The sequence below is a fragment of the Hylaeus anthracinus genome, unplaced genomic scaffold (genome assembly GCF_026225885.1).
Source record: "Hylaeus anthracinus isolate JK02 unplaced genomic scaffold, UHH_iyHylAnth1.0_haploid 5, whole genome shotgun sequence".
Lineage (NCBI taxonomy): Eukaryota > Metazoa > Arthropoda > Insecta > Hymenoptera > Colletidae > Hylaeus > Hylaeus anthracinus.
This window is the reverse complement of record NW_026535322.1, coordinates 10,391,431-10,414,277: the sequence shown is the minus strand read 5'-3', so window position 1 is coordinate 10,414,277 and position 22,847 is coordinate 10,391,431. Positions and strand designations below refer to the sequence as shown.

The 22,847-nt window shown below is 42.3% G+C and overlaps 1 protein-coding gene and 1 long non-coding RNA gene across 4 annotated transcripts in view; one reads left to right on the top strand and one right to left on the bottom strand.

The window, feature by feature from the left end:
- Nucleotides 1-3,557, bottom strand: part of LOC128895613 (uncharacterized) — a 13,597-nt gene extending 10,040 nt beyond the window's left edge. Inside the window, exon 1 of the long non-coding RNA XR_008461830.1 lies at nt 3,131-3,557. This is a non-coding gene — a long non-coding RNA (uncharacterized LOC128895613). The remainder of the gene's footprint in view (nt 1-3,130) is intronic.
- LOC128895592 (methylcytosine dioxygenase TET-like) overlaps nt 1-22,847 on the top strand; it is a 26,698-nt gene extending 3,851 nt beyond the window's left edge. The window contains exons 1-8 of one of the 3 annotated variants that reach the window (XM_054158313.1): nt 10,618-10,895; nt 12,417-12,946; nt 13,705-14,413; nt 16,622-17,173; nt 18,607-18,732; nt 21,139-21,274; nt 21,476-21,695; nt 21,893-22,847. In XM_054158313.1, the coding sequence (XP_054014288.1) occupies nt 12,423-12,946; nt 13,705-14,413; nt 16,622-17,173; nt 18,607-18,732; nt 21,139-21,274; nt 21,476-21,695; nt 21,893-21,986 (2,361 nt within the window). In that variant the 5' untranslated portion in view covers nt 10,618-10,895; nt 12,417-12,422 and the 3' untranslated portion in view covers nt 21,987-22,847. Of the gene's footprint in view, nt 1-10,613; nt 10,896-12,416; nt 12,947-13,704; nt 14,414-16,621; nt 17,174-18,606; nt 18,733-21,138; nt 21,286-21,475; nt 21,696-21,892 lie in introns of those variants that run through there. The other 2 variants (XM_054158314.1, XM_054158315.1) reach the window with 2 other exon arrangements.

Below are 22,847 nucleotides of genomic sequence, written 5' to 3'. Positions count from 1 at the left end.
ACAAAACCTCTCAACCTCTCTGTCCTATTTCTTCCGGACGTCCTCAACCGAAAGCCGTCCGCCATATTCGCCTGCTCCGGTCCCCGTTTCTCTGATTTACGCCAGAGTCACCGGGCTTGTTTGCTCCGGTTGGTCGCGTCAACGGTTAAGACCGTCTCCGTAGGATTCGGTCGTTGTAAATTACAGGTTAATTGCGTTGTAAAGACCCGAGGAGCCAACAAGCCAACAAGCGCCGCGGGAATCGGATCGTAAAGAGCTTTAGGTTCTTGCATTCGCCATCGCCGGGAACAGACGCGGGGGACGCGAGGGGGTACGCGCGTTTGGTTCGCGAACGCGTGAAATCAGCGATCGTACATGGGCGCGCCCGCGAATTTTCATCGACGAGACGACCGAGTCTTTTCCATGCGATGGAAAATTACGGAGCTTGGCTCGCGGAAGCGCGATTGCGCAACGAAGACGGACGTCGCGTCATCCCTAGGCGTCTCTGGACTCTGGATCGTCGATGGACGAATTTCTTATCTGCCGACGAAAAATTCGAGTATATGTAGATTTTAGAGTTTTTGGGCGTTGGAGACGAGGAAGAGTTAGGAGGACTGGGAGTAGTTTTTTTTTTATTGGGAAATTCAAGAAAAATAATTGTGAAGGGGAGATGTTAAAAGGGAGGAGAAATTTAGAATTGGGAATTGTGGTGGTTAGAAAAATTCGGGCACATGGAGATTCTAGATTTTTTGGTTGTTCGAGACGAGAAAGAATTGGGAGGTCACAGAGTATTTTTTTATTGGAAAATTGGAGAAAAATAATTGTGAAGGGGGATGATAAAAGAATAGAAATCTAGAATTGAGAATTCGATGTGGTCAGGAGAATGAGTGAAATTTTAAGTCTGACCAAAGTGTCATCGAGGGCTTGTAATATCAATAATTCAAGCAAACGAACATTCTAGGTTTTTCGTTGGTTGATTTAAGAGAGGTGTGACAAGCTATCTTTTCATCGAGAAACTAAGAAAAATAATTCGAAATCAGAGTCGTCAAAAAAAAGCAATCTAAAATCATGAATTTGACGAGGTTTTAGAAAAGAATCAAATGTTAGGTCTCGCTAGTGTCGATGCAGCGACAGATCAAAGCGTTCGCGATTACTCCGTCGATTAAAATAGCGATGCGTCGCAGGAATGACGTTCCCGTTAATTGCTCTCGTAATTCTTTCGCTTCGCTACGTTTCGTTTCGTTTGTTATTTTTCTAATAACGCGGCGACGAGCACGCACAACGCGCCGTCGGGGATTTTCATTCGCGCTGATAAGGATTTCCTACTCGACTGATAAGGGAAATGGCCTCGTCGTGTTCGCGATTCCCCGGCCGACCGTGACGCAACCCTTTGGCTGTACTTTGACGCGTTGATTCCCGAAAAAATAATGGAAAGAACTAAATCCAGCGAGGCGAACGTTGACGTGCGGACTCACGGCCGATTCCCACTTCCGCTCGCGTTCGAAGCGCATTCCACGCCGCGACGAGGTTCCGCTTTATTGGGAAATAGTGGACCGTTCGTTGTTTCTAATCTCGTGAATAATATTAAAGTAAACAAAGGCATGAGGCGTGTAATACTGCGCAGCACCTTCGACACCCGTTTCGATCTGTCATCCATATATGGGTGACAGTGCTTTTCACTGAAGAACAAACAAAATTAATTTTGAATGTTCAGTAACAAAGAAAGTATATTCGAATTAAATTCTTAAACTTCAATGAAGTTATAAAAATAAATACCACAATAAATGCTTCATTATGTAGCTTCCAATAGTCTAGAGAGAAAACTTAATCACGATAGAAATTTTCAAGAGTATTAGTCTGGCAGTCGACGTGTTAACAGAGTTTCCGTAACAACGAACACTGGCTTATCGAATCGATATATTGCATCGTCTCGGAGTATGGTCCCTGAGTAGCCCCTAAACTGTTACCGATATTCAATTCCGTATGATAGCATTGATTATACGCATGGCACATTAGATGTACAGTCAGTTTCGTAACTATTCGTACCCTCTACGTCTATCGAAGAAATTTGTCTAAATTAAATGACAAGTTTGATGTTTCCAAATAATACATAAATGATTCGTTATAAATATAGTCAGTGTAATAAGTAGACTGCGGATCTTCATGGAAAATAAAACCTTCGCGAACGTGCCGAGAAAAATTGAACCTAAATAGAAATTAATTTTATTCTGAAGATATTATAACGTGAACTTTTTACTTTCGATCTTTTTTGTATTCTTGCGTACTGTTTGCATTCTGTAGGTTCTTGCACATTCAACTTTCCTCTAAATGCATAAAAATCCACAGTCTAGTAATTACACAATAAATTACTAGAATTTCAAATCAATTTCATAATTAAAAATCACTGGAATTCAATTGAATTACATTCGCAATGGATTACAAACGAATCACAAAATTGGTTCGCAACCCAATTGAAATACAATGTAACCGAATTGCTTGATTGAAGTAGTGCAACTAATCATTCGCTAATCCCTATACGCACATGTGTTTAAATCCTATTGAGTCTAGTAAGCCCTGTATTTATCGATCCTGTTACTCAAATATCGTCTACGCCACAATATAGAACCCATTGTATCCTGCAATTTACATCTAAACAATTTTGTCGTATCATCGATAGTTATCGAAATATGGGTCTGTCACACTTTAGCGTGGACACCTACGCGAAGAGCGTCACGTTCCCCCTCGCAGGCGCGACAAAACTTCAAAAATGTAGTCAGTTAACTCGTTCACTGTCCAACCACTCCATCTCGTACCCAACAACACACCACCGTGACGATTATGCGAGCCATGAACAGCGAGAAGGCCAAGCACGGTTGAAGGATCAACCATACCTCGATCCATACATGCTACAACTTCAGCTTTCCTACTTCCCCATCCACTCTTCCAAAAATCCCCGTCACTGAAACTACCCCATAACTCGACCTGAATCCACCTAAATCCACCTAAATCCATTCCGAAAAATCTACAAATCCCATCCCAGCAAAATCTACAAAATACAAAATCTACAAAGTAATCTTAGCAACCACTTTCCCCTGACGCCTTTCGAACCCGACACTTTGCACTCGTCGCACCAGCAGAAACGAGGCTTTACCTGGCCAAGTATCCGCGTCCGACGTGAACGTCTTCCGTTCGCCGCGACTCGACGATTCTCGCGCACGTATTCCACCTCGAGACGGAGAATCCCTGTTGAAGAGGTCGAGCGCTCAAAAATCCGTTCGCGCTGGATGATCGAGCGTCTAGAGGGATAGAGCGTCTAGAGGGCCGTCGGGACGCTCGGCCGTCGGTGAGCTCGGCTGCTCCATCGTGCGACGCGAAGGAAATTCCTTTCGGTGGAGTCTCCGTGTCGACGACCCGGTTCTCGAGCTTCGAGGATATCCAGGAACTTGTCGACGGACGGTTCGACGCGGGTCGCGTGGCCTCCCGGGGCGAAACTCGGTCGCGGATGAAGAGGAACGGCCCTACGCGTTCCTGGCGGACCCGACGACTGAAATTATCATTTTAGCTGATATACTAGCTAATGTAAGGATGCAGTTTTATCTCTTATTATCATGGGAAACGAGATAAATCGCGATAGTGCCGTTTATTTTGACAACGGCGTGCCTCTCGCAGCCGACTCTCGACCAGGCCTCCCCATCGGTCGCGATGCTCGCGCGATTCGTTCGATTTTTATCCCTATCGCGTTTATCTCCACCCTGCGTATCGTCGCCGGCTCGACCTCGGACCTCTACCCCGTTCCGAGGTACGGAGTACTCGTATAGCGAGAGGGAATTGGGCATGGACGGGGGATGATCGAGAGGGGATGTTTGGATGTTGTTTTGGTGCACGAGGAGGGTGGGAGACGAGACGGATGTAAGATAGAGGTGTCATTGATAGGTGTAGGACTGCTTGGATACCATGGTGTCTTGGTATTCAGAAGTTCACTGCTAAACTAATCTTGAAAATTTCTATTGTGATTAACTTTTGTTTCTAGACCATTGGAAGCTATATAATTGATCATTTATTGGGTATTTATTTTTATAACTTCATCGAAGTTTGAGAATTTTATTCAAATTTATTTTTCTTTTGTATGTAAAACTCTCAAAAGTCTGATTTTCCAAATTAAATTGAAAGAGAATATCAACGTATTATATTCAATTAATTTTGTTTGTTCTTCGGTGAAAAGCAGAGTCATTCATACTTTATTTTCAAACTTCTACTTTGTTTTCAAACTTTATTTATTGGGTATTTATTTTTATAACTTCATCGAAGTTTGAGAATTTTATTCAAATTTATTTTTTGGTACTTAACCCCTTGAAAGTCTGATTTTGTAAATTAAATTTAAAAAAATACACGAATTAACTTTGCACATGTATATATTTGCAATTGCAAATTTATTTGGCAACATGAAGCACTCATTTAAACTAGACAAATATTTAAATTAAATGCAGGTGTGATGCTTCCAAAAGAATTTTTCATTATAAATATGTACATGAATAAATTTTGCACGTGCAAAATTATATATTTATATTTCCAATTGTAAATTTATTTGGCAACATGAAGCACTCATTTAAACTAGACAAATATTTAAATTAAATGCAGGTGTGATGCTTCCAAAAGAATTTTTCATTATAAATATGTACACGAATAAATTTTGCTCGTGCAAAATTGTATATTTATATTTGCAATTGCAAATTTATTTGGCAACACGAAGCGTTCATTTAAACTAGACAAATTTCTTCAATAAATATAGAAGGCACGAATACTTATGGACTGTCTGTATATCATATTTTTAATGTATGTATATTTGTAATGAAATATTTATTTGAAAACGTCAAACCACTAATTTATACTTTTGTTAATAGACATACACTCAGTCCCATAAATGTTCGTACCCACTACGTCCATTGAAGAAATTTGTTTAAATGAAATGATAGGTTTGATGTTTCCAAGTGTATGTTTGTATAAATATATACATGTATAAGCTTATTCATATACATATTTATAATGAAAAATTCATTTGGCAATATCAAAACTATTATTTCATTCATTCAAAACTTCTTCAATAGTCATAGAGGATACGAATACTTATAGGTCTGACTGTAGATACTATTGTTTCGCGCATTATTCAATTTAGTTCCATATAAAATATTTTTCCATTTAATAAGTGTCTTTAAAACTAGTCATTGTTGAATTAATACAAATGAACGTTGGTATGTTTAGTGGTAAACATGAATAATTGAAAATTCCGAGAGACACTAGGAAAAATTCATGTAACTTTGCTGTTGATAAATGTAAAATCGTTTAAAAGATACCATGGTACTTAGAATGCCATTAAAAATTAATTATTGAATGATTTTGAAGATATTAGGAACAGTATGCCTTATATTTTTAGCGTGCATACCTAGAAATCCAGATAAATTCACGTAACTTTGCTGTTGATAAATACAAAATTCTTTAAAAAATACCACGTTACTTGGAATCCCGTTAAAAATTAATAGTGAATAATTTTGAAGTCCATACTTTGAGTATCCAAATCCAGAAAACCAATTACACACCCACCTGCGTCGACCCACTTTAACATACTTCTAGAAAAATCACAAAATTAAAGAATTCCCTCGGACTCGAAGTGCTCGCATTTGTACATCGATTTCGTATAAAATTCCCCACACACTCCCCTCTTTTCTCATCTAGCATAGCTCTGTAACCATCCAATTGCAAACAGAAAGTATGTACAGATTTTTCACACTTTTCAAATACGACTTAATCGTGCCAGATCGCTTCTTGCGTTCTATATAATTTTTACATCGCCCGCCATAAAACATATCCGATGAGCACCTGCGAGGGGTCGAAACGTAACTTTATGGCTTTAATCCCCAACTAATAAATCTCTGATAAAACGCAGAGCCTGGTTTCGGGATTTCATTCGTATTCCGCTTCGTTTACTTGCTTCATCATTTGCTTCGATCAATTCATTCCAAGCTCGTTGTAATTCTTTTTCGAAGACGAAACGTATTCTCTTTTTTTCACGTTTCTCAACGAGTCCCCTTCCTCCCCACCCCCCCCCCCCCCCATTCACCCCGATGGAAGACTCGATCGTCGATTTTTCTCGATCGATCGACGAACGGATAGCGCTCTTGTATCGACTCGTTATCGTTCCTTATCAACGACGTACCGCGAACCAATCTGTATTTCCTTCGTTCGCCGATAAACAATTAATTTTTTCGATGCCATCCTAGATAACCGTATCGAGGAATCCGTTCCACATAGCCAGGTACTCGCGTCGATCGACGAAATTCGCGCTCGATAGTTGCAATGGAAGCTTAACTCGAGTGCTACGCTCGAAGGCCATTCATTCGTTCGCGTAGGTAGCTGGTCGAAATTTTGGGGGTCGAACATGGACGGTGCCGATAACAAGTGGTCTCCGATAAGAAACCGTGTTGTTTCGTCGTTAAAATTGCTCGAGTACAAATTAATAATTAATATTTCGAGATAACACGAGAATTGTGTCTGTACAGTTACCATTTTTTAGAAATAAATAACGGAAAAGAATATCTTCAAATTATATTGAAAATAATTAAAAGATATACGATGCTTCGTAGAACAGTTTCGTTTCGAAATTTAACGAAAGAAAATTTAATTTTCCGGTAACGAAGATAAAAAAAAAATGGCACCACCCAGTCTTGATCCACCTTATCGTAGAAAGTCCCATCTGCTCCAACTTTCGTCGCTTCGACGATTCGAGTACTGGCACAATTTTTAGGTTCGCTAGAAGAAAAACGAAAAAAATCAGAAAAATATTCTTTTATCGCGCTTCTACGTGATCTGAAACACACGTGGGGAGATAAGGAAGAAGTCGCTACCTAATCCAGAGCGTCGGTATATAGCTGTCCAATAATCTATATATACATATATATATATAAGAACGAAGCCCTGACGGATTACAATCAACGTCCAGGCTAAACCCTCGAACCTAGAAAGTTGAAATTTTGCACAGAGGTTTGTGATGTATACACGGAATGAGAAAGGATACAGTAAAGTCTCCGTAAATGCACAGAGGTTGCAACGTTAGTATTTCACGCGGTTGCAACATCGAGCCACAGCTATCGAAAATATCGTTCGAAACTTCCGAGTTACGGAAAACAAAAGACAGTTCACTGATTCTACTACTGATTCACGAAGGAACACGTGGCCGAATGCGAACGACGTAAAATATTGGCTTGTCCAGAAAGTTCGTGCCAATTTTTAAGAAATATTTCAGACACGTTTGAATGTTGATATATATTTATTGAATTATGTATGTACCATTTCGTTCCACAACTTTTCCACCTTTCAAGGAGATGTCCACATGTTGTTTGTTTTCAACCATATCGATATATTCAGATCTGTACCGCCTACTAAAAATTGGCATGGACTTTCCAGACAACCCAATAAATAATATTCCACGCGGGTGAAACCACTAGCTAGCGAGCAATAGAGACGAAAGGTGTACGCTACTATTTCTCAGAAAAAAAACGAGTCACGAAGGCGTGCACCGCTCTTTCGCCTCGCGCAGCAACGAGTTTTATCAACGGTGTCGCTTTTATTTAACTTTCGTTGGATCGAACGTCCACGGGGTGTGCCATCTTCTCGACGATGTTTTCGATTCGAACGGGATCTGGAACACGCCATTTGTTTTGCTCGAGTCATCGCGGTGACGTATCGCATCGTTCGCCCTGGAACTCGAAGCTCGTCGATCACTTTTGTCGGCGGAGGAACAAACAACGAGTTTAGGCTCGTTCCACGGGGTTCTCAATCTTCGCTGGCCTCTTATCGCTCGAGGACCGCGAAGAAACGTGGAGACGGTGTACCACGTAGATCTGTATCGCCCGTTTCACGTACACTGCGAACTGGGTTTCGTAAATATGAATTCGATCGGGATTAATACCCAAGGAACTAAAGGTCGGCGCCTCCGACGAGATTACTATCGCGAAGACACCCAAGCTTCTTTGGGAATTAATCCCGAGGAATCGAAAGCTACCTCGGACTTTTCCTTGTACAGGGTGGTTGTACGCCTCTCGTAGATTAGGAAGATATTTTTTTTTTATTCGGTAAATGTTTAAATAAAAAATGGCCCAGGGGCAGGATTTACGAAAAGACCATTTTTGGATCGCGCGCTGGGCCATTTTTTTAGTGGAACGTATACCGAATATAAAAAATATTTTCTTAATCTGGGAGATGCGTACAAACATCTTGTGAAAGGAAAAGTCACGATTTCCTGGCTGCTTTCATGGAATTAATTCCCGAAGACGATTTAGTTACTAGGGCTCGTTGATTAGGCTTGCGGTGACAACGACGCTTAGTTTGCGAAGGTGAATCAGAGGAACCGGTGACGTAACGGTGACGGAAGGTGATTGACGCGTTCGACTTCGTCCAAAAATCCACGGAACTGGGCCCGGGGGAGGGGGGGGGGGACCGGAAGCCACGATGGGCCAGCGATAACGCGATTCGCGGGAGGGCGCCTCTTCGGTACCATCGTTCGTGTCAATGTTTCATGGATTTTGGAAGTTCGCAAAGATTGGAACGGAAATATTGAAATTTGTCCAAAGTAATCGTCAACATATACTCCCTTTAGTATACAAATTTTTGAGTTTGAATTTTTGATACACTATGAATTCGATTAACGAGGCTGGGACTAATAATTAATAACTAATTCCGGACGATTCCTAACCTTCTCAGCAACCCCTGCGCCCCTTCGTGTGCTTAATCCTTTGCACTCGAGAGGTGACTCTAAGTCACCGCTAGCTTCGACGCAGCAAATCTACCAGGAATAATGTTTCTTTAGGTTTAGTATCTTCGGATCTCGAAAAGTGTCAATAAAATAGAAATCGGCCTACGTCTTCGATGTCAATCTAAGCTTAGCATTCGTGCCAATAGAATGCTAACAAAGCATCTCGAGTTGCTGACAGATACCAGAAAAATGGCCTCGAGTGCAGAGGGTTAAAAAACGACGGGTCTTGGACGCAGGGAACTTTTTCGACCGACGCGAGATAACCACCGCGCGAATGATTCACCAGTGGCCACCCTACCGACGCGCGTCGCGGTGGCCGTCGCAAAATGGCGCCGGCAACGATGGCCGTCGAGAGGGAAGGATGAAGAGAACGTGGACACCTCTCGCGGACCCCCTTGCTCCACCTCCTCCCGCGCGAGCGCGTTCCGTTATCTCGCTCACAGCTAGCTAGCGGCCGCTCGTTATCGGCGAACAAACAAACGGACCCCTCCGTTGTCGCCTCTTTTTCGCTCCGATCGCCAGGGATTCTCTCTGCTCGTCTTCCTGATCTCTCGCGCCAGCTTTTCGTCGATAGAGACCAACGGTAAGCGAAATCCCATAACTTCCACGGAGGGGTTAAGCCGCGGGGCCAGCTTGTTCCAATAACAGGTGACGAACGAAAACACCCCGTTACTCACGGTCAACTTTTATCGCCTCGAACGGGCCACGTAAATATTTCGTACGGTTATTCGAAAATGTGTAGTTTGGCGGGAAGGTGGGAGGGTGGGGTGGGGGGAGGGATATTTCCGCCGATTTTCGTCGAAATATAGCGACTTATGCTAGAGGCATGAGTGCTTGTGTTGTGGTGATGGAGTTTTGAAATTGTATGGGGTGAATTTTCAGGAATTTTTTCTGGCGAAATCGGATCGATAAGGTAAATATCGCGTAGGTGGATTAAAAGTGAATGATTCGAGGAGGATTTCTGCTGATTTTCGCAAAAATATGGCGACTTATGTGAGATATATGAGTGCTTGTGCTGTGGTGTGGTGTTTTGGAGTTGTAGGGGGTGCATCTTCAGGAATTTTTTCTGGCGAAACCGAATGAGTAATATAAATATCGTGAAGGTGGCTCAAAGTACATGCTTTGAGGAGCACTTCTGCCAATTTTCATTAAAATATAGCGATTCGTGTAAAAGATATGAGTCCTCATATCAGGTTACTGGAATTTTCTAGCTACATGTTGGAGGTGCATCTTCAGGAATTTTTTCTGACATAACAGAATGGGCAATATAAATATCGTATAGGTGGATCAAAGTACATCCTTTGAGGAGCATTTCTGCCAATTTTCATTAAAATTTAACGATTCGTGTAAAAGATATGAGTCCTCGTGTTAGGGTGCTCGAATTTTCTAGTTACACGGTGAGGTTGCATCTTCAGGAATTTTTTCTAACACAACAGAATGAGCAATATAAATATCACGTAGATAGATTAAAAATACATGCTTTAAGGAGCATTTCTGCCAATTTTCACTTAAATATCCCAATCCATATAGTACACACACTAGTCCCCGTATCCACCTACCAGAATTAGCAACCTGAAAATTCTATTACAGTGTGATGTATTATCCTAATCGAGACGGATTCCTAATCAAGACAGATTCCTAATCAACACTCTCATTTATTCCCCCAATTTTCCGCCTTACTTCTGTACAACTCTACTACACCCTCGGTTACGTAATTTCGTATTCCCCTTACGCATCACCTGAAGTTCTTCGTTTAATCAACCTCTCTTTAATTGCATAACCAGCCAAGTTACCGCTGGCGAATCGATCGCTAGGAATCGCCCGTGGTCGTCCACTTATGACACTAGACGCGCTTAGGTTCGATCCACGTCCCGGCATCGTCGTACCGCCGTCCACCGATCTCCGTAATTCTGGATTTCACGTCGGGTCGGTCGGTGCACCGCCGCCGCTGCTCGCGTCAGTTCCTAGCTACGTCTCGACGGCGAAGCGTCGATTCGAGCTCAGGTGTGCAACGCTCGCGTTCGAGTGATCGGTGTGGTTCGTGCGCCGGTTCGACGCTGGACGTCGCTACGTCGAACGAGTCTGGAAAATAGCTGCGCGAACGAATCAGGTAAATAAGAAGATTACGAGTAGGTGAAAGAATCGCCCTAAAAATTGTCTGCTGCGATGACATTTCTAATATAGATTTCAACGGCAAATTTTTACGGGCCCAATTAGAACAGTATACGAGGCTTTAGTTAAATTTGAGCTTCCTGCAGTGCGTAGTACTCGCGGCAAAAATGTACGAAAATTAAGGGATTCGATTTAATTAATATTCAAGGGAGGGATGTATGCGAACGCTTTCGGTAACGGTAGTATTTAGAAATTTTTTTCTGCGGATAGATAATGGGAGATGTAAATATAGTGTAGGTGGATCACAGTACATGCTTTGAAAAACATTTCTGCCAATTTTCATTAAAATATGACGTTTCGTGTAAAAGATACGAGTCCGTGTGTTAGGGTGCTCAAATTTTCTAGTTACATGTTGGGGGTGTATCTTCAAGAATTTTTTCTGGCCCAACACAATGGGTAATATAAATATCCCTTAGGTAGATCAAAGTACATCCTTTGAGACACATTGTCAGCCAATTTTCATGAAACTATGACGTTTCGTGTAAAAGATATGCATCCTTGTGTTAGGGTGCTCGAATTTTTGAGCTGCATTGTGGGGGTGGATTTTCAAGAATTTTTACTGGCGAAACCGAACGAGTAATATAAATATCCCGTAGGTGGATCAAAGTACATCCTTTGAGAAACATTTCTGCCAATTTTCATCAAAATATAGCGATTCGTGTAAAAGATATACGTCCTTGTGTTAGAGTGCTCGAAATTTTTAGGTACATAGTGGGGTTGCATCTTTAAGAATTTTTACTGGCGAAACCGAACGAGTAATATAAATATCCCGTAGGTGGATCAAAGTACATCCTTTGAGAAACATTTCTGCCAATTTTCATCAAAATATGCCGCTTCGTGTAAAAGATATGGGTCCTCGTGTTGATTCAAACGAATCGCGGTGATTCAAACGGTTTCACGGAGCGAAGTGTTCGCCTCGATGCGCGAGTGGCGAGGACACCGAGCTCCGACAAAGAAAGAGTCGCGTGCTCGGTCCGGAAGTCGAAACTTGACATTGTCGAAGGGAAGTGTGACGCGCGCCAGGGTAAACACGGCTCGTTTCGACTCGCGACGGACGAGGTGTGCCTTCGGGCCCCTCTGCCCCCTCATTCTTCCTGCCTTTGTCTTTTTTTCGTTCGCCCTCTTCCGTCGGCTGTCTCAGTTCGCCCGGTCGCGTTTTCTTCGAGGTTTGATCTGGTCGCGTGCCGCGAGGTGTTCGTCCGGTTCGACCTGTCCTTGAAAATCGTGGCGTGCTGCGCCTGGTCCTTAACCCATTTACGTCGCAACCATGGACTATAGCATATGCTATATGATATATAAAAATTCTTGAAGATGCCAGAATGCAAGTATGAGCGCAAGTTATTCGTGAAATCGAATTTCAAAAAGAATTGCGACGATAAGAATAAATTTTACACTTTTTAAAGGGACTCCTCAACTCCGGTACTCGTCCTTTTTAATTTAATTTATACGTTTGTTCCAGGACACCATGAAGGAGGCACTGGTGAAGCGAGAGATCAAGCGCGAGTGGGATGACGGCCAAGCGGAGGCAGCATCCCCGAGGATGACAGTCGCGGAAGAACCGGCGGAGAGTCCTCGCACGGTTATCACGGCGCGAAGACACGTGCGTACTATCACGACCGCAGGACAGATAACCGAGTCTGTCCCGGAACCCGAGTCGGATTCGCCCGATGCCAGCGTGATATCCGGCAATATTCAGCTCGAAGCGCAGCAGCACCACCATCACCATCACCATCAGCATCACCAGCATCATCTTCAGCACGCCTCGGTCGAGCAACAGCACAGGCAATCCCGACCTCGAGGGTACCAGGAAGACGAACAACAGCAGGACAGCCAACACTTCGTGCAGATCTCTCAGGCTGACGGGGACGGGCAACAACATCGCTCCGGAGAGCAACGAGTCGTTTACTTGACCACTAACGGCCAGGAGGTGCAGGTCGAGGTGTCCGATACTGTGGATCCTACTACGCTCACCGTCAAGGAGCAGGCCAGGTATGATTTGGATGTTTGAGTTTTTCGAGGTTTGAAGCTTTGAAGATTTGAATTTTTGAGTTTTTGAATGTCTGAGTGTTTGAATCGTTGAGTCTTTGAGCCTTTGAAATTTTTAGCCTTTGAGTCTTTGAAGTTTTGAGTCGTTGAGTCTTTGAGCCTTTAAAATTTTTAGCCTTTGAGTCTTTGAAGTTTTGAGTCGTTGAGCCTTTATACTTTTGAGCTTTTGACCCTTTGGAGTATTGAACTTTTGAACTTTTCAGCTTTTGAACTTTGGAGTCTTAGAACTTTTGAGCCTTTGAAGCTTTGAGTCTTTGAGCTTTTCACCCTTTGAACCTTTGAACCTTTACACTTTTGAGTTTTTGATCCTTTGAACTTTTGAGAGTTTGAACTTTTGAACCTTTGAGCCTCTGAGCCTCTGAGCCTTTACACTTTTGAGCTTTTGACCCTTTGAACTTTTGAAATTTTTAACTTTTGAGTCTTTGACTCTTTGAACTTTCGACCTTTCGAACCTTTAAACCCTCAAACCTTTGAATTTTTCAATGTCCGAACGTTTAAATATTCAAATTCTCGTCAACTCCCCAAAGAAGAGTGTAGCGCGACCCTAATTTTACAGATGCTCAAAACAATGGTTACTCCTATCACTCAATACCATTCTTAATAAACTGTATACATTACAAAACTAACACTATCGCTAACTTACACTATATTAAATAAACCTAAGCCAAACCAATACATCCTCGAACCCGATTTTTGCTCAGGTACGATTCGGCAGGCACAGACAGACCGGACTCGAACGGGATGTACACCTACACGACAGACGGACAGCAGCTCCGAAGGGAGAACCACGCGATCGTGGTTCAGACGCAAGAAAGACGGGCATCCTCGGTCTCCAGCGCCCAGCAGAGGTACAGTCCCCGCGAGACCAATCAGTCCAGCGGAAACGGAACGACAGGAAGGACCTACCATCAAGATTCCCCAGTTCTGGTCCCCAACAGCGAGGATTACGAGGGACCCATGGTGAGCAGATCCAACGCGGCCACCAGCAACGTCCAGCTGGGTTCACCTGTCCCCCCTTACTCTCCCCCGATCGGTGAGGGGATTCGTGGCGCCAGTAACCAGCAACCACCCAACCAGCCTCAGCATCACCTGGTACCTGGCTACGCGGACGCTGGTACCGCTAATATCAAGTATGAAACGGACGCTTCCAACGCCGCTGCGGCGGCAGCCGCCGCTGAACGATTCGCCGCGGTGGCAGCCGCCGCCTCGGACAACATCAAGGTGTCCAGCACCTACACCACCCTCGAGACCGTAGCTATTCCGCCCTCACAGACGGTCCAGTACGCCGCTCAGTACATATCCGGAAGCGAGACCTTCCAGCAGGCGCCTACATACACCTACGCCAAGTCTGGCGATCAGCTGATCCTGACATACCCCACGCCTGCTCAGCTCACGTCTAGAGTGGGAGGGGTGAGTAACACTTTTTTTTTTTGTATGGATGATGACGTGGGTGGTAGTTGGTTCAATTCTTTTGATTTGGTACTTTGTCCACCTCTCTTTAATTGTTAGTGTCTATATTGTTGTGGATTTTAATTATGCTCCTTGTGCAGCTCTTTTTAATTGTAGTGTCTACATTGTTGTGATTTCAATTATGCTCTTTCTGCAGTCCTTTTTAATTGATGTGTCTATATCGTTGTGCTTTTAATTATGCTCCTCGTGCACCATTCTTTAATTCTAATGTCTATACTGCTGCGCTTTCAATTTTCCACCTTGTGCACCTTTCTTTAATTTCAATGTCTATATCGTTGTGCTTTCAATTGTGCTCCTTGTGCTCCTCTCTTTAATTGTAGTATCTATATTGTCGTACTTTCAATTATACACCTTATGCACCGTTCTTTAAGTCTAATGTCTATACTGCTGCGCTTTCAATTTTGCACCTTGTGGACCTTTCTTTAATTTCAGTGTCTATATCGTTGTGCATCTCTCTTTAATTGTAGTGTCTATACTGCTGCGCTTTCAATTTTGCACCTTGTCCACTTCCCTTTAGTTCCAGTACCGTTGCTCTTTCAATTATACACCTATGTACCTTTCTTTAATTTCAAGCCCTAGTTTTTCAACATTGGGTTAGGGTCGGCTAATAAAAGTAAGGAATAGAGAAGCCTGTATATAGTATCGAAAAGTCTATGGCGTAAGTACATATAAGTAATGGAAAAATAAATAGGAAAAAGAATCAATCATATAGTAGTGCAATCCCATGCAATTAAAACTCAAGAATTCGAACTCGAAGCTTGCGGTGCTATGCAATAATTAAAAACGAACGTCATAGAGGTTCTTGAGGTGGACTTGAATGTCGCAATAGGTGTTTCGAAGCGTTTAATTAATACAGTACCACGTGAAAATTGACAGAACTTATAATAGACCGAGAGCCCGCGACAGAAATGGGTGATTCATTTCATTACACAAATGAACCTGTTTTCCGAAGATGGTATGTCTCCATAGTTCAGAAATGCTTGGTCTGGCAAGAATTCAGTGGTGCAACGCTTCACTATGGCGTATTATAATAATTTGATTTTTGGACAAAATCATTACTACTGACATTTTTAGCGTGTATTGTTGACATACCAAATTGCATAAAAATGTTGGTCTGGCAGATTGTAAGCGGTGCTAAATGGGTCTGGCAGTCGGAAAACCTTGTCGGAAAAACGAAGTAGTTTGACTGAAATCATTATTTCTGAAACTTTTTGTATAAACAATATGTACTACATAGGGTTAAAAAAATTTGGTCTGGCAAACTTTGAGTGGTGATATATCGGTCTGGCAGCCGTTTAAAAGAGCGAACACATATGCGCGTCGTGCAATTTCATGACTTATTGAAGTTAAATAATAATAATAATTGTATCAAATAAAAATCATCACAGCAATATTCTATAAATAACTAACGTATATAACGTAACACACACGCTTTATCGGCGTTGAGATCTCGATAATCTAATAAAACTATAAAGATATAATTATTTTCAAACATTATATACATTAGTTATGTATAAAATATTCCTGTGATGATTTTTATTTCATACAATTATTGCAGTAATCATATTATTATTTAACTTCAATAAGTCATGAAATTGCACGGGGCGCATATGTGTTCGTTCTTTTAAACGGCTGCCAGACCGATATATCACCACTCAAAGTTTGCCAGACCAAATTTTTTTAACCCTATGTAGTACATATACTTCGTTTTTCCGACAAGGTTTTCCGGCTGCCAGACCCATTTAGCACCGCTTAAAATCTGCCAGACCAACTTTTTTATCCAATTTGGTATGTCAACAATAAAAATTTCAAAACAAATTCTAAAAATTTCAGTAATAATGATTTCAGTCAAAGATACTGTTACTTCTTACATGTTTTCGACTTTCTAGCGGAGCGATGCACCGTTTATTCTCTGCCAGCCACGGATTATTTTTATTCTTTCGTAAAAAACAGTCAAATAGCAAAAGGATATTTGTAATGAAATTGGCCGAAATTTTATGTCGCAAGCTCTCGGACTGTAAGTCACGCCAGTAAATAAAGGGTTAATATAAGGCTGAATAATATATTAAGTATACCGACGTAGCGAGTCCCTGTTCTAACTTGCAAACTCCCTTAACTCTCCTAACTCGCCTAACTCTTCCTCGCCAGGTGGATCCTCCAGGGAGCACGTACATCAAGGGCGACCCAACCCTGGCCTCTTCCTTGGGCACATCTCGTGGCGTGCCGATCCACTACGAGCAGCCCGGTTCCCCCAGCTCTCAATTAAACCTGTACGGAAGTAGCGCCGGTTCCTATTCGTACGCGAAACCAACCGCCTCCGCGGAGTACTGGTCGACCCCCGGGACCCCTTCGCCGCCCACGTTCGAGTGCGTCCAGGGCTACCAGGGCGTCGCGGCGATCTCTGTCAGCGACGCCGCGAATATACAGCTGTACTCCGGAGGCGGATACAGCGTGTCTCCTGGGAGCGCAGGGGCACCGTCCCCCTGGGCAGGGTTACCGCTGGCGGGCCCTGACGATGGTTTCGACGGAACGATCGTCACCGCCGATCCGAAAGAGTGCTCCGGTTGCACGGCCCTCGCCACCGTTTGGAGGAGGGACGAGACGGGACATTACTACTGTCACAACTGCGTTTACAGCAAGGCGAACGGGATGAGCAGGCCCGCCATGAGATGCGGCAAACCTAAGCAACCCGTTGCACCGGTGAGAATCTTTTTTTAGTCATTCGGGAACAGCTAGATTTGTTGAAATTTTTGTTGGACGCCACGTCACCCGTATATGGGCGACAGAGCTTTTCGCTAAGGAACTTGAGTAATTAATTTTGAAGGGGTCGATAGATAATCTGGATAGAATTCGTACGTTTTGACGAGAATATAAAAATTAGTAGTACGATGAATATTAACATGAATATTAACGATTCTATAGTTTCAGATTGTCTCGAGACAAAATTTTAGTTCTGTAGACATTTCCACGTGAATTAGTCTGCCAATCAATGTGTTAAATTGGACGAGAGTGACTCGATAACTTGTTCTCCTTAATTCTTCTCTAAATTTCGGTTCAACCCTAATGCACGATTTCCTTTATATCATGGAAACGAACAGAAGGCATAATACTGGAATCTTAAATAATTTCCTGTTGGCTAGATTGCTCACATTTAACGAATTCTATTGTTAATGCATATACTACTGCCCATTTTGTATTAGGTTGTCCCTAAGAAAAGTTTTTACCATCCAGTAATACATACACGAATAATATATACAATACTTTATGTCGAATGTTACATTATTGGATCACGTAATTCATTTTGCTTCGTTACTGTTACACATTAACATCCAAAAGAAAATTAGGATGGAATTCAAAATTCGTATACAGTCAGTGTAAGAAGTATTCGTACAGCAACCGATTGAAAATAAAATTAACAAGAAAAGAAATACATAAAAGGTTAACATTAAAGATCATAAACTCTAATTTACAAAAAATTCTACTCTAAAAGTATGTAGGAACAACGTTGGTTAATTATTTCTTCACATAAAATTGATTAATAAAATAAATATATGAAGTTTTATTTTGAATAAAATACTGTACATATCATGAATTGGTTCCCGTACGAATACTTATTACACTGACTGTAAACATTGCCACATAAAATAATCGATTGGCAAGTCACAGAAGAAGCCTAATTTGGGACAACCTAATATTTCGAAATTGTTAATAAGAATACCCGAACGTAACTACGCGATGCATTCGTAAATCAGTACCCCACTGTAGGGTTAAATTTCGAGAAAATGATTCGATAACCAGTCCTTCTCTTCGTATTTCTATCTCTCGTCGCGGTAAAACTGGCAAGAGTCGCGTTATCTGTCCGTAACCGGAGCAAACAAGCGTTCCCGTAACTCTTGACGACATTGATTGCTATGGTTTCGTCTCGGAGAACGCTTCCACTTACGCGGTTTCGATTACGCGGATCCCGCGACGCTGGAACTGTGTTCGAGACGCCGGGAGCTATATTAAGATCGACTTCCTTGAGTCACGTTCACGATAAAACGCATTCGCGGTGACAGCGGCTGGTTGGATCGGCGACGCGATCCTCGAGTGGTCGAAACCTGTTGACGAGCAAGTGGTTGCGTATTTTTCAGACGGGCGTGAGAAGGACAGGGGTGCAGTGCGCGAATTGCAGGACGAGCAACACCACCCTCTGGAGAAGGAACAATAACGGGGAGCCCGTCTGCAACGCCTGCGGACTCTACTTCAAGCTGCACAATGTGAGTCGGAGAATATTTATCGGTTTAAGGTAGTCGAGATCGTTGTTCGAATATTAGGTTGGCTAAAAAAGTCGTTTGGATTTGAAGATTTCGAGCTTAGACAACTTAGACAGTCTGTGATAGGAAATCCTTGGCTCCGTACGGTCTAGGAGTCGCGACGAGTGAATTGTTCCCTTAGAATCAAAGAAAAGAATGTTTAGTCTCTACTAGAGTATCCTAAGTATCCGAAGTATCCTAGAATATTAAAAAATTAATAATACTTCTTCTTACGACCAACTATTTACATTGGTCAATTAACATATGTATTTAGACTTGGAAGCGAACTATGTCATCTTCTGCGAATTAGGGGTACAAGTCGCTCGAGTGACTAATAGGAGTCCTTCGAAAAGCAAATCTCTATTAAATGAATAATGTGTTAAGGGCAGACGGTGGAGCAGTGCGTAGCGTAGCCGATCACCACGTTGAGAGCCCGGGCTAATTTAAAGCATCAAAAAGTACGATAATAACGCAAAAAGAGAAGTCTCTGACGTCCTAAACGGAGGATTTCTGTGGTTTCTTCACTCTAAGTATAGTGGAAACTTGTCATAGTGCACGCCTTGCAAGTGCACGCCTTGCAAGTGCACGCCTTGCAAGTGTTCGCCTTGCAAGTGTTCGCAATGAAATTTTCCCGAGTCCAAATTTCCATCTAGAAAAGTCTCATGGTGTTCCCCTCTCGACGACGAAAGATTCCCCTGGTATTTTCCGACAACGAGCAAACGTCTTCCCGTTTCACCTGTGTCCCCTAACGCACGCCTACGCGCTCTCGTTTCTCTGTGTGCCGTCGGCTGAGCACGCGGAAAACAAACAACGAACCTCCGGTGTTTGGGCTATTCGTAACCGGATCGAGACTCGCTACACGTCCGCCTCTCGAAAGGTACGACGCATGCCATACGTGGTTATGCCATTCGCGTCATCATCTCTAGACAACCTGGGCCTTCGAAACCTCCAAAAAACGTTCTCCCGTTGCACTTTCGCGAATCGGGCTCAAATCACAGAAGAACAGCAATTTTCAAATTGTTGTTCTTCTGTGCAACATATGAATTACATACAATCGTTTCATGTATTATTCAATTTAGTTATATTATCATATATATGCATATACATGTACATATATATACTATACATACATGTACATATATGTGGATATATAGCATAATAGCTGAATAGAATAATGCATGAAAGGATTGTATATAATTCATATGTTGCACAGAAGAGATGTATACAACAATTATATATATAGTATATAGTATAGTACACTTTTATATATGGTTTAGTACACTTTCATGCATTATTCAATTTAGTTATTATGCTATATATGCATATACATGTACATATATATACTATACATACATGTACATATATGTGGATATATAGCATAATAGAATAATGCATGAAAGGATTGTATATAATTCATATGTTGCACAGAAGAGCTGTATACAACAATTATATATATATAGTACAATAATTTGTATTGGTTAATAATTTCAGTTTAGTCATACTATATATACATACGCTATAATGAGTATAGTATACTACACCAATGTAGTATATACACGTAATACAATTTAGTTATTATACTATACATATACAACGTATACATATTTATTTAATATTTCTACATTTAAAACTAGTCATTTGTCTCATCAGAAGAAGTACAAATGTAGAAATAGTTGCAGAATGAACGTCGGTAGGTTTAGCCGTAAAATACATAAAGGCATCGATGCAACGCTGAAACTGTGGATTTCGGGCCAAGTCCTCCGTGTGTCCATTACGCAATTCTTTCCAAACCGATAATCTCAGCCGTCACCTTCGAGGCGCGCTCCCATAATCGTTCGGAAAACATTTCGAAAGCGCAACGTTCTCGGTAGGCGCGATGCAACAGAGACGTAGATACCCAGGTGGAAATGAAATCGTTATCGTTGACGTCGATCGCGCGCTTTCGAGATTTTCGACGGTCTCGTTCCGCTAGATATCAGCTGTACAGATAAGGGAAAGAGAGAAATTACAATTATTTTTAGAGACTGATTTGTCCCCCCAACAATTATAAATTATCTTTTATTTTCATACATTAACCTTCTTAATTATCTACGTATTCCATTCAATAATTTTCAACAGTCATACAAGTAATTAATCCTCGAAAACCGCGCTCGTCTCTATAAATAAAGCATTACGCGAGCCAGGTCTCTCCTCGTCTCGCAGTTCTCTCGATTCGCAACGATTCCACGGAACGATCGACCGAGAAACGTTATCGCCCGTCCGCGATCGCGATGGCAATCCTCGATAGCGGCCTTATCGCGTCTCGCTCAATTTAATTAAATTCTGTCTCTGTCATTGTGGCTAAATTCCTTTCTTCTCCGACCGCGACAGGTAAACAGGCCGCTCAGCATGAAGAAGGAGGGGATACAGACGAGGAAGCGGAAGCCAAAGAATCACTCGGGGATGAGCGGAAGTCTGGCCGGGCCCAGCAGCATGCACAAGACCGAGATTAAGTCTAGCTTACTCGGTGAGTCCTCGGTGAGCAAGTTTGTCATTCACTTTTTTTTCATTTCGTCGTCTTCCGCGCTGCTAAAAATCCTTTTGCTGTGTCTCGATTCTCGCGGATAGTTACTTGGTAGTCACTTGGTAGCTGTAAGATTCCGTTTGTAACTCAGGTGTATCAGAGAAAGAGCAATCCACTAATGAGTCTATTTTATTCACGTTTCAGTGGACTCGATGCAGTTGAACGTGTACAGGAGCGGTGGCAGCGGTAACGGGGGCGGGGTCGGTGTCGAGAGCGAAAGCGGAAGTGGAAGCGAAGGAGGAAACGGAGGTTCCGAGGAGAGACGACCTCCTGTAGGTACGCCAACCACGGCGCAATTGGGGCACGCGCACTCGCCCCTTGCGTTACCCACCGCCGCCGTCCTCAACCGTCAAACCACCCTTACGTAAGTCCATATTTTTAGAGGGATCAGAATCGAAGAATTTACACCGCGTGGGTTTGGTCAGAACACATAGATCCGTATAAGGAAGGTTGTAATTAAACAGTAGAAAGTAGAGAACAGTAGCCAGAGTAATCTAAGCCCTTTAACTCCTTAGAAGCTCTACTTTGACCGATTAATAACGATTGATTATCTTTTTGCAGCGTGCCACCACTAGAACCAATCGCTAGTCAGTCCAGCGGCGACCTAATCTCGGTTATAACTTCCACGACGGCGATCCACGCCGAGAGGACGTAAGAAGATTGTGACACGGCGAGAATTGGAACGAGAGGGATACACACAGTGTGAATGGAAATGTTGGACACTTTCTCTAGATTAATTGTATCCGCGAAATGAATGGAAAAGGTCTCTTACTATTTTCCAATACAAGGTTTCGTTTCCAAGACATCAGCGGTTCAAGTTTACGTGTGCGATGTTTGGGGCACGACAGGTTCGACTAATTGGACGGTCCGAGCAGTTACAGGTAGAAACGTTGTAGTAATTTGTTTTGTGTTTAATCGTTTTACAAGCTGTGTAGGAAGAATTTTGCATATTTTCCTCCCGTGAGTTGGTGCATGAACAGTTATCGTGGCAGAGCTGATACAGTCTAGCACGTTTTCCCTGAAAATTGAATTTCAATTGAATACAGCTCGCAGGGTTGAAAGTATGCAAGCAAAGTACACTTTGAGTGCTTTTAATGAAAATAGAATTTTTATCTGGCCCCTTGAAGACCGAGACCAGCTTTGCACGTTAATAGATGTCTGAGTTACCATGTTTACCCATGTTTGCATGTATTACCTACCAACACACTTCTATGAAATCTATCATATTTCTGGTTTCAATGATCCCATATACAACTCTTGTGTTCTACGATTCTAACCTTGTACATTTCGAATTTTCCTTTCGATTTAAGCTCGCTAACTGAATTATATTCATTTATTTTTCCAATTCGTGTTACCATAAGCGAAACTTGAACTGAATTGCATAAGACACTGTCAGTCACAATGATAAAAGGACTTTTCACATATCGGTAACACTTACCGATAATTCCAGTCGGTAATGATCCCCACGCGATACACCTGAATATTTCTCTCTCTCTCTCCCTGTAAAATTAAGTAT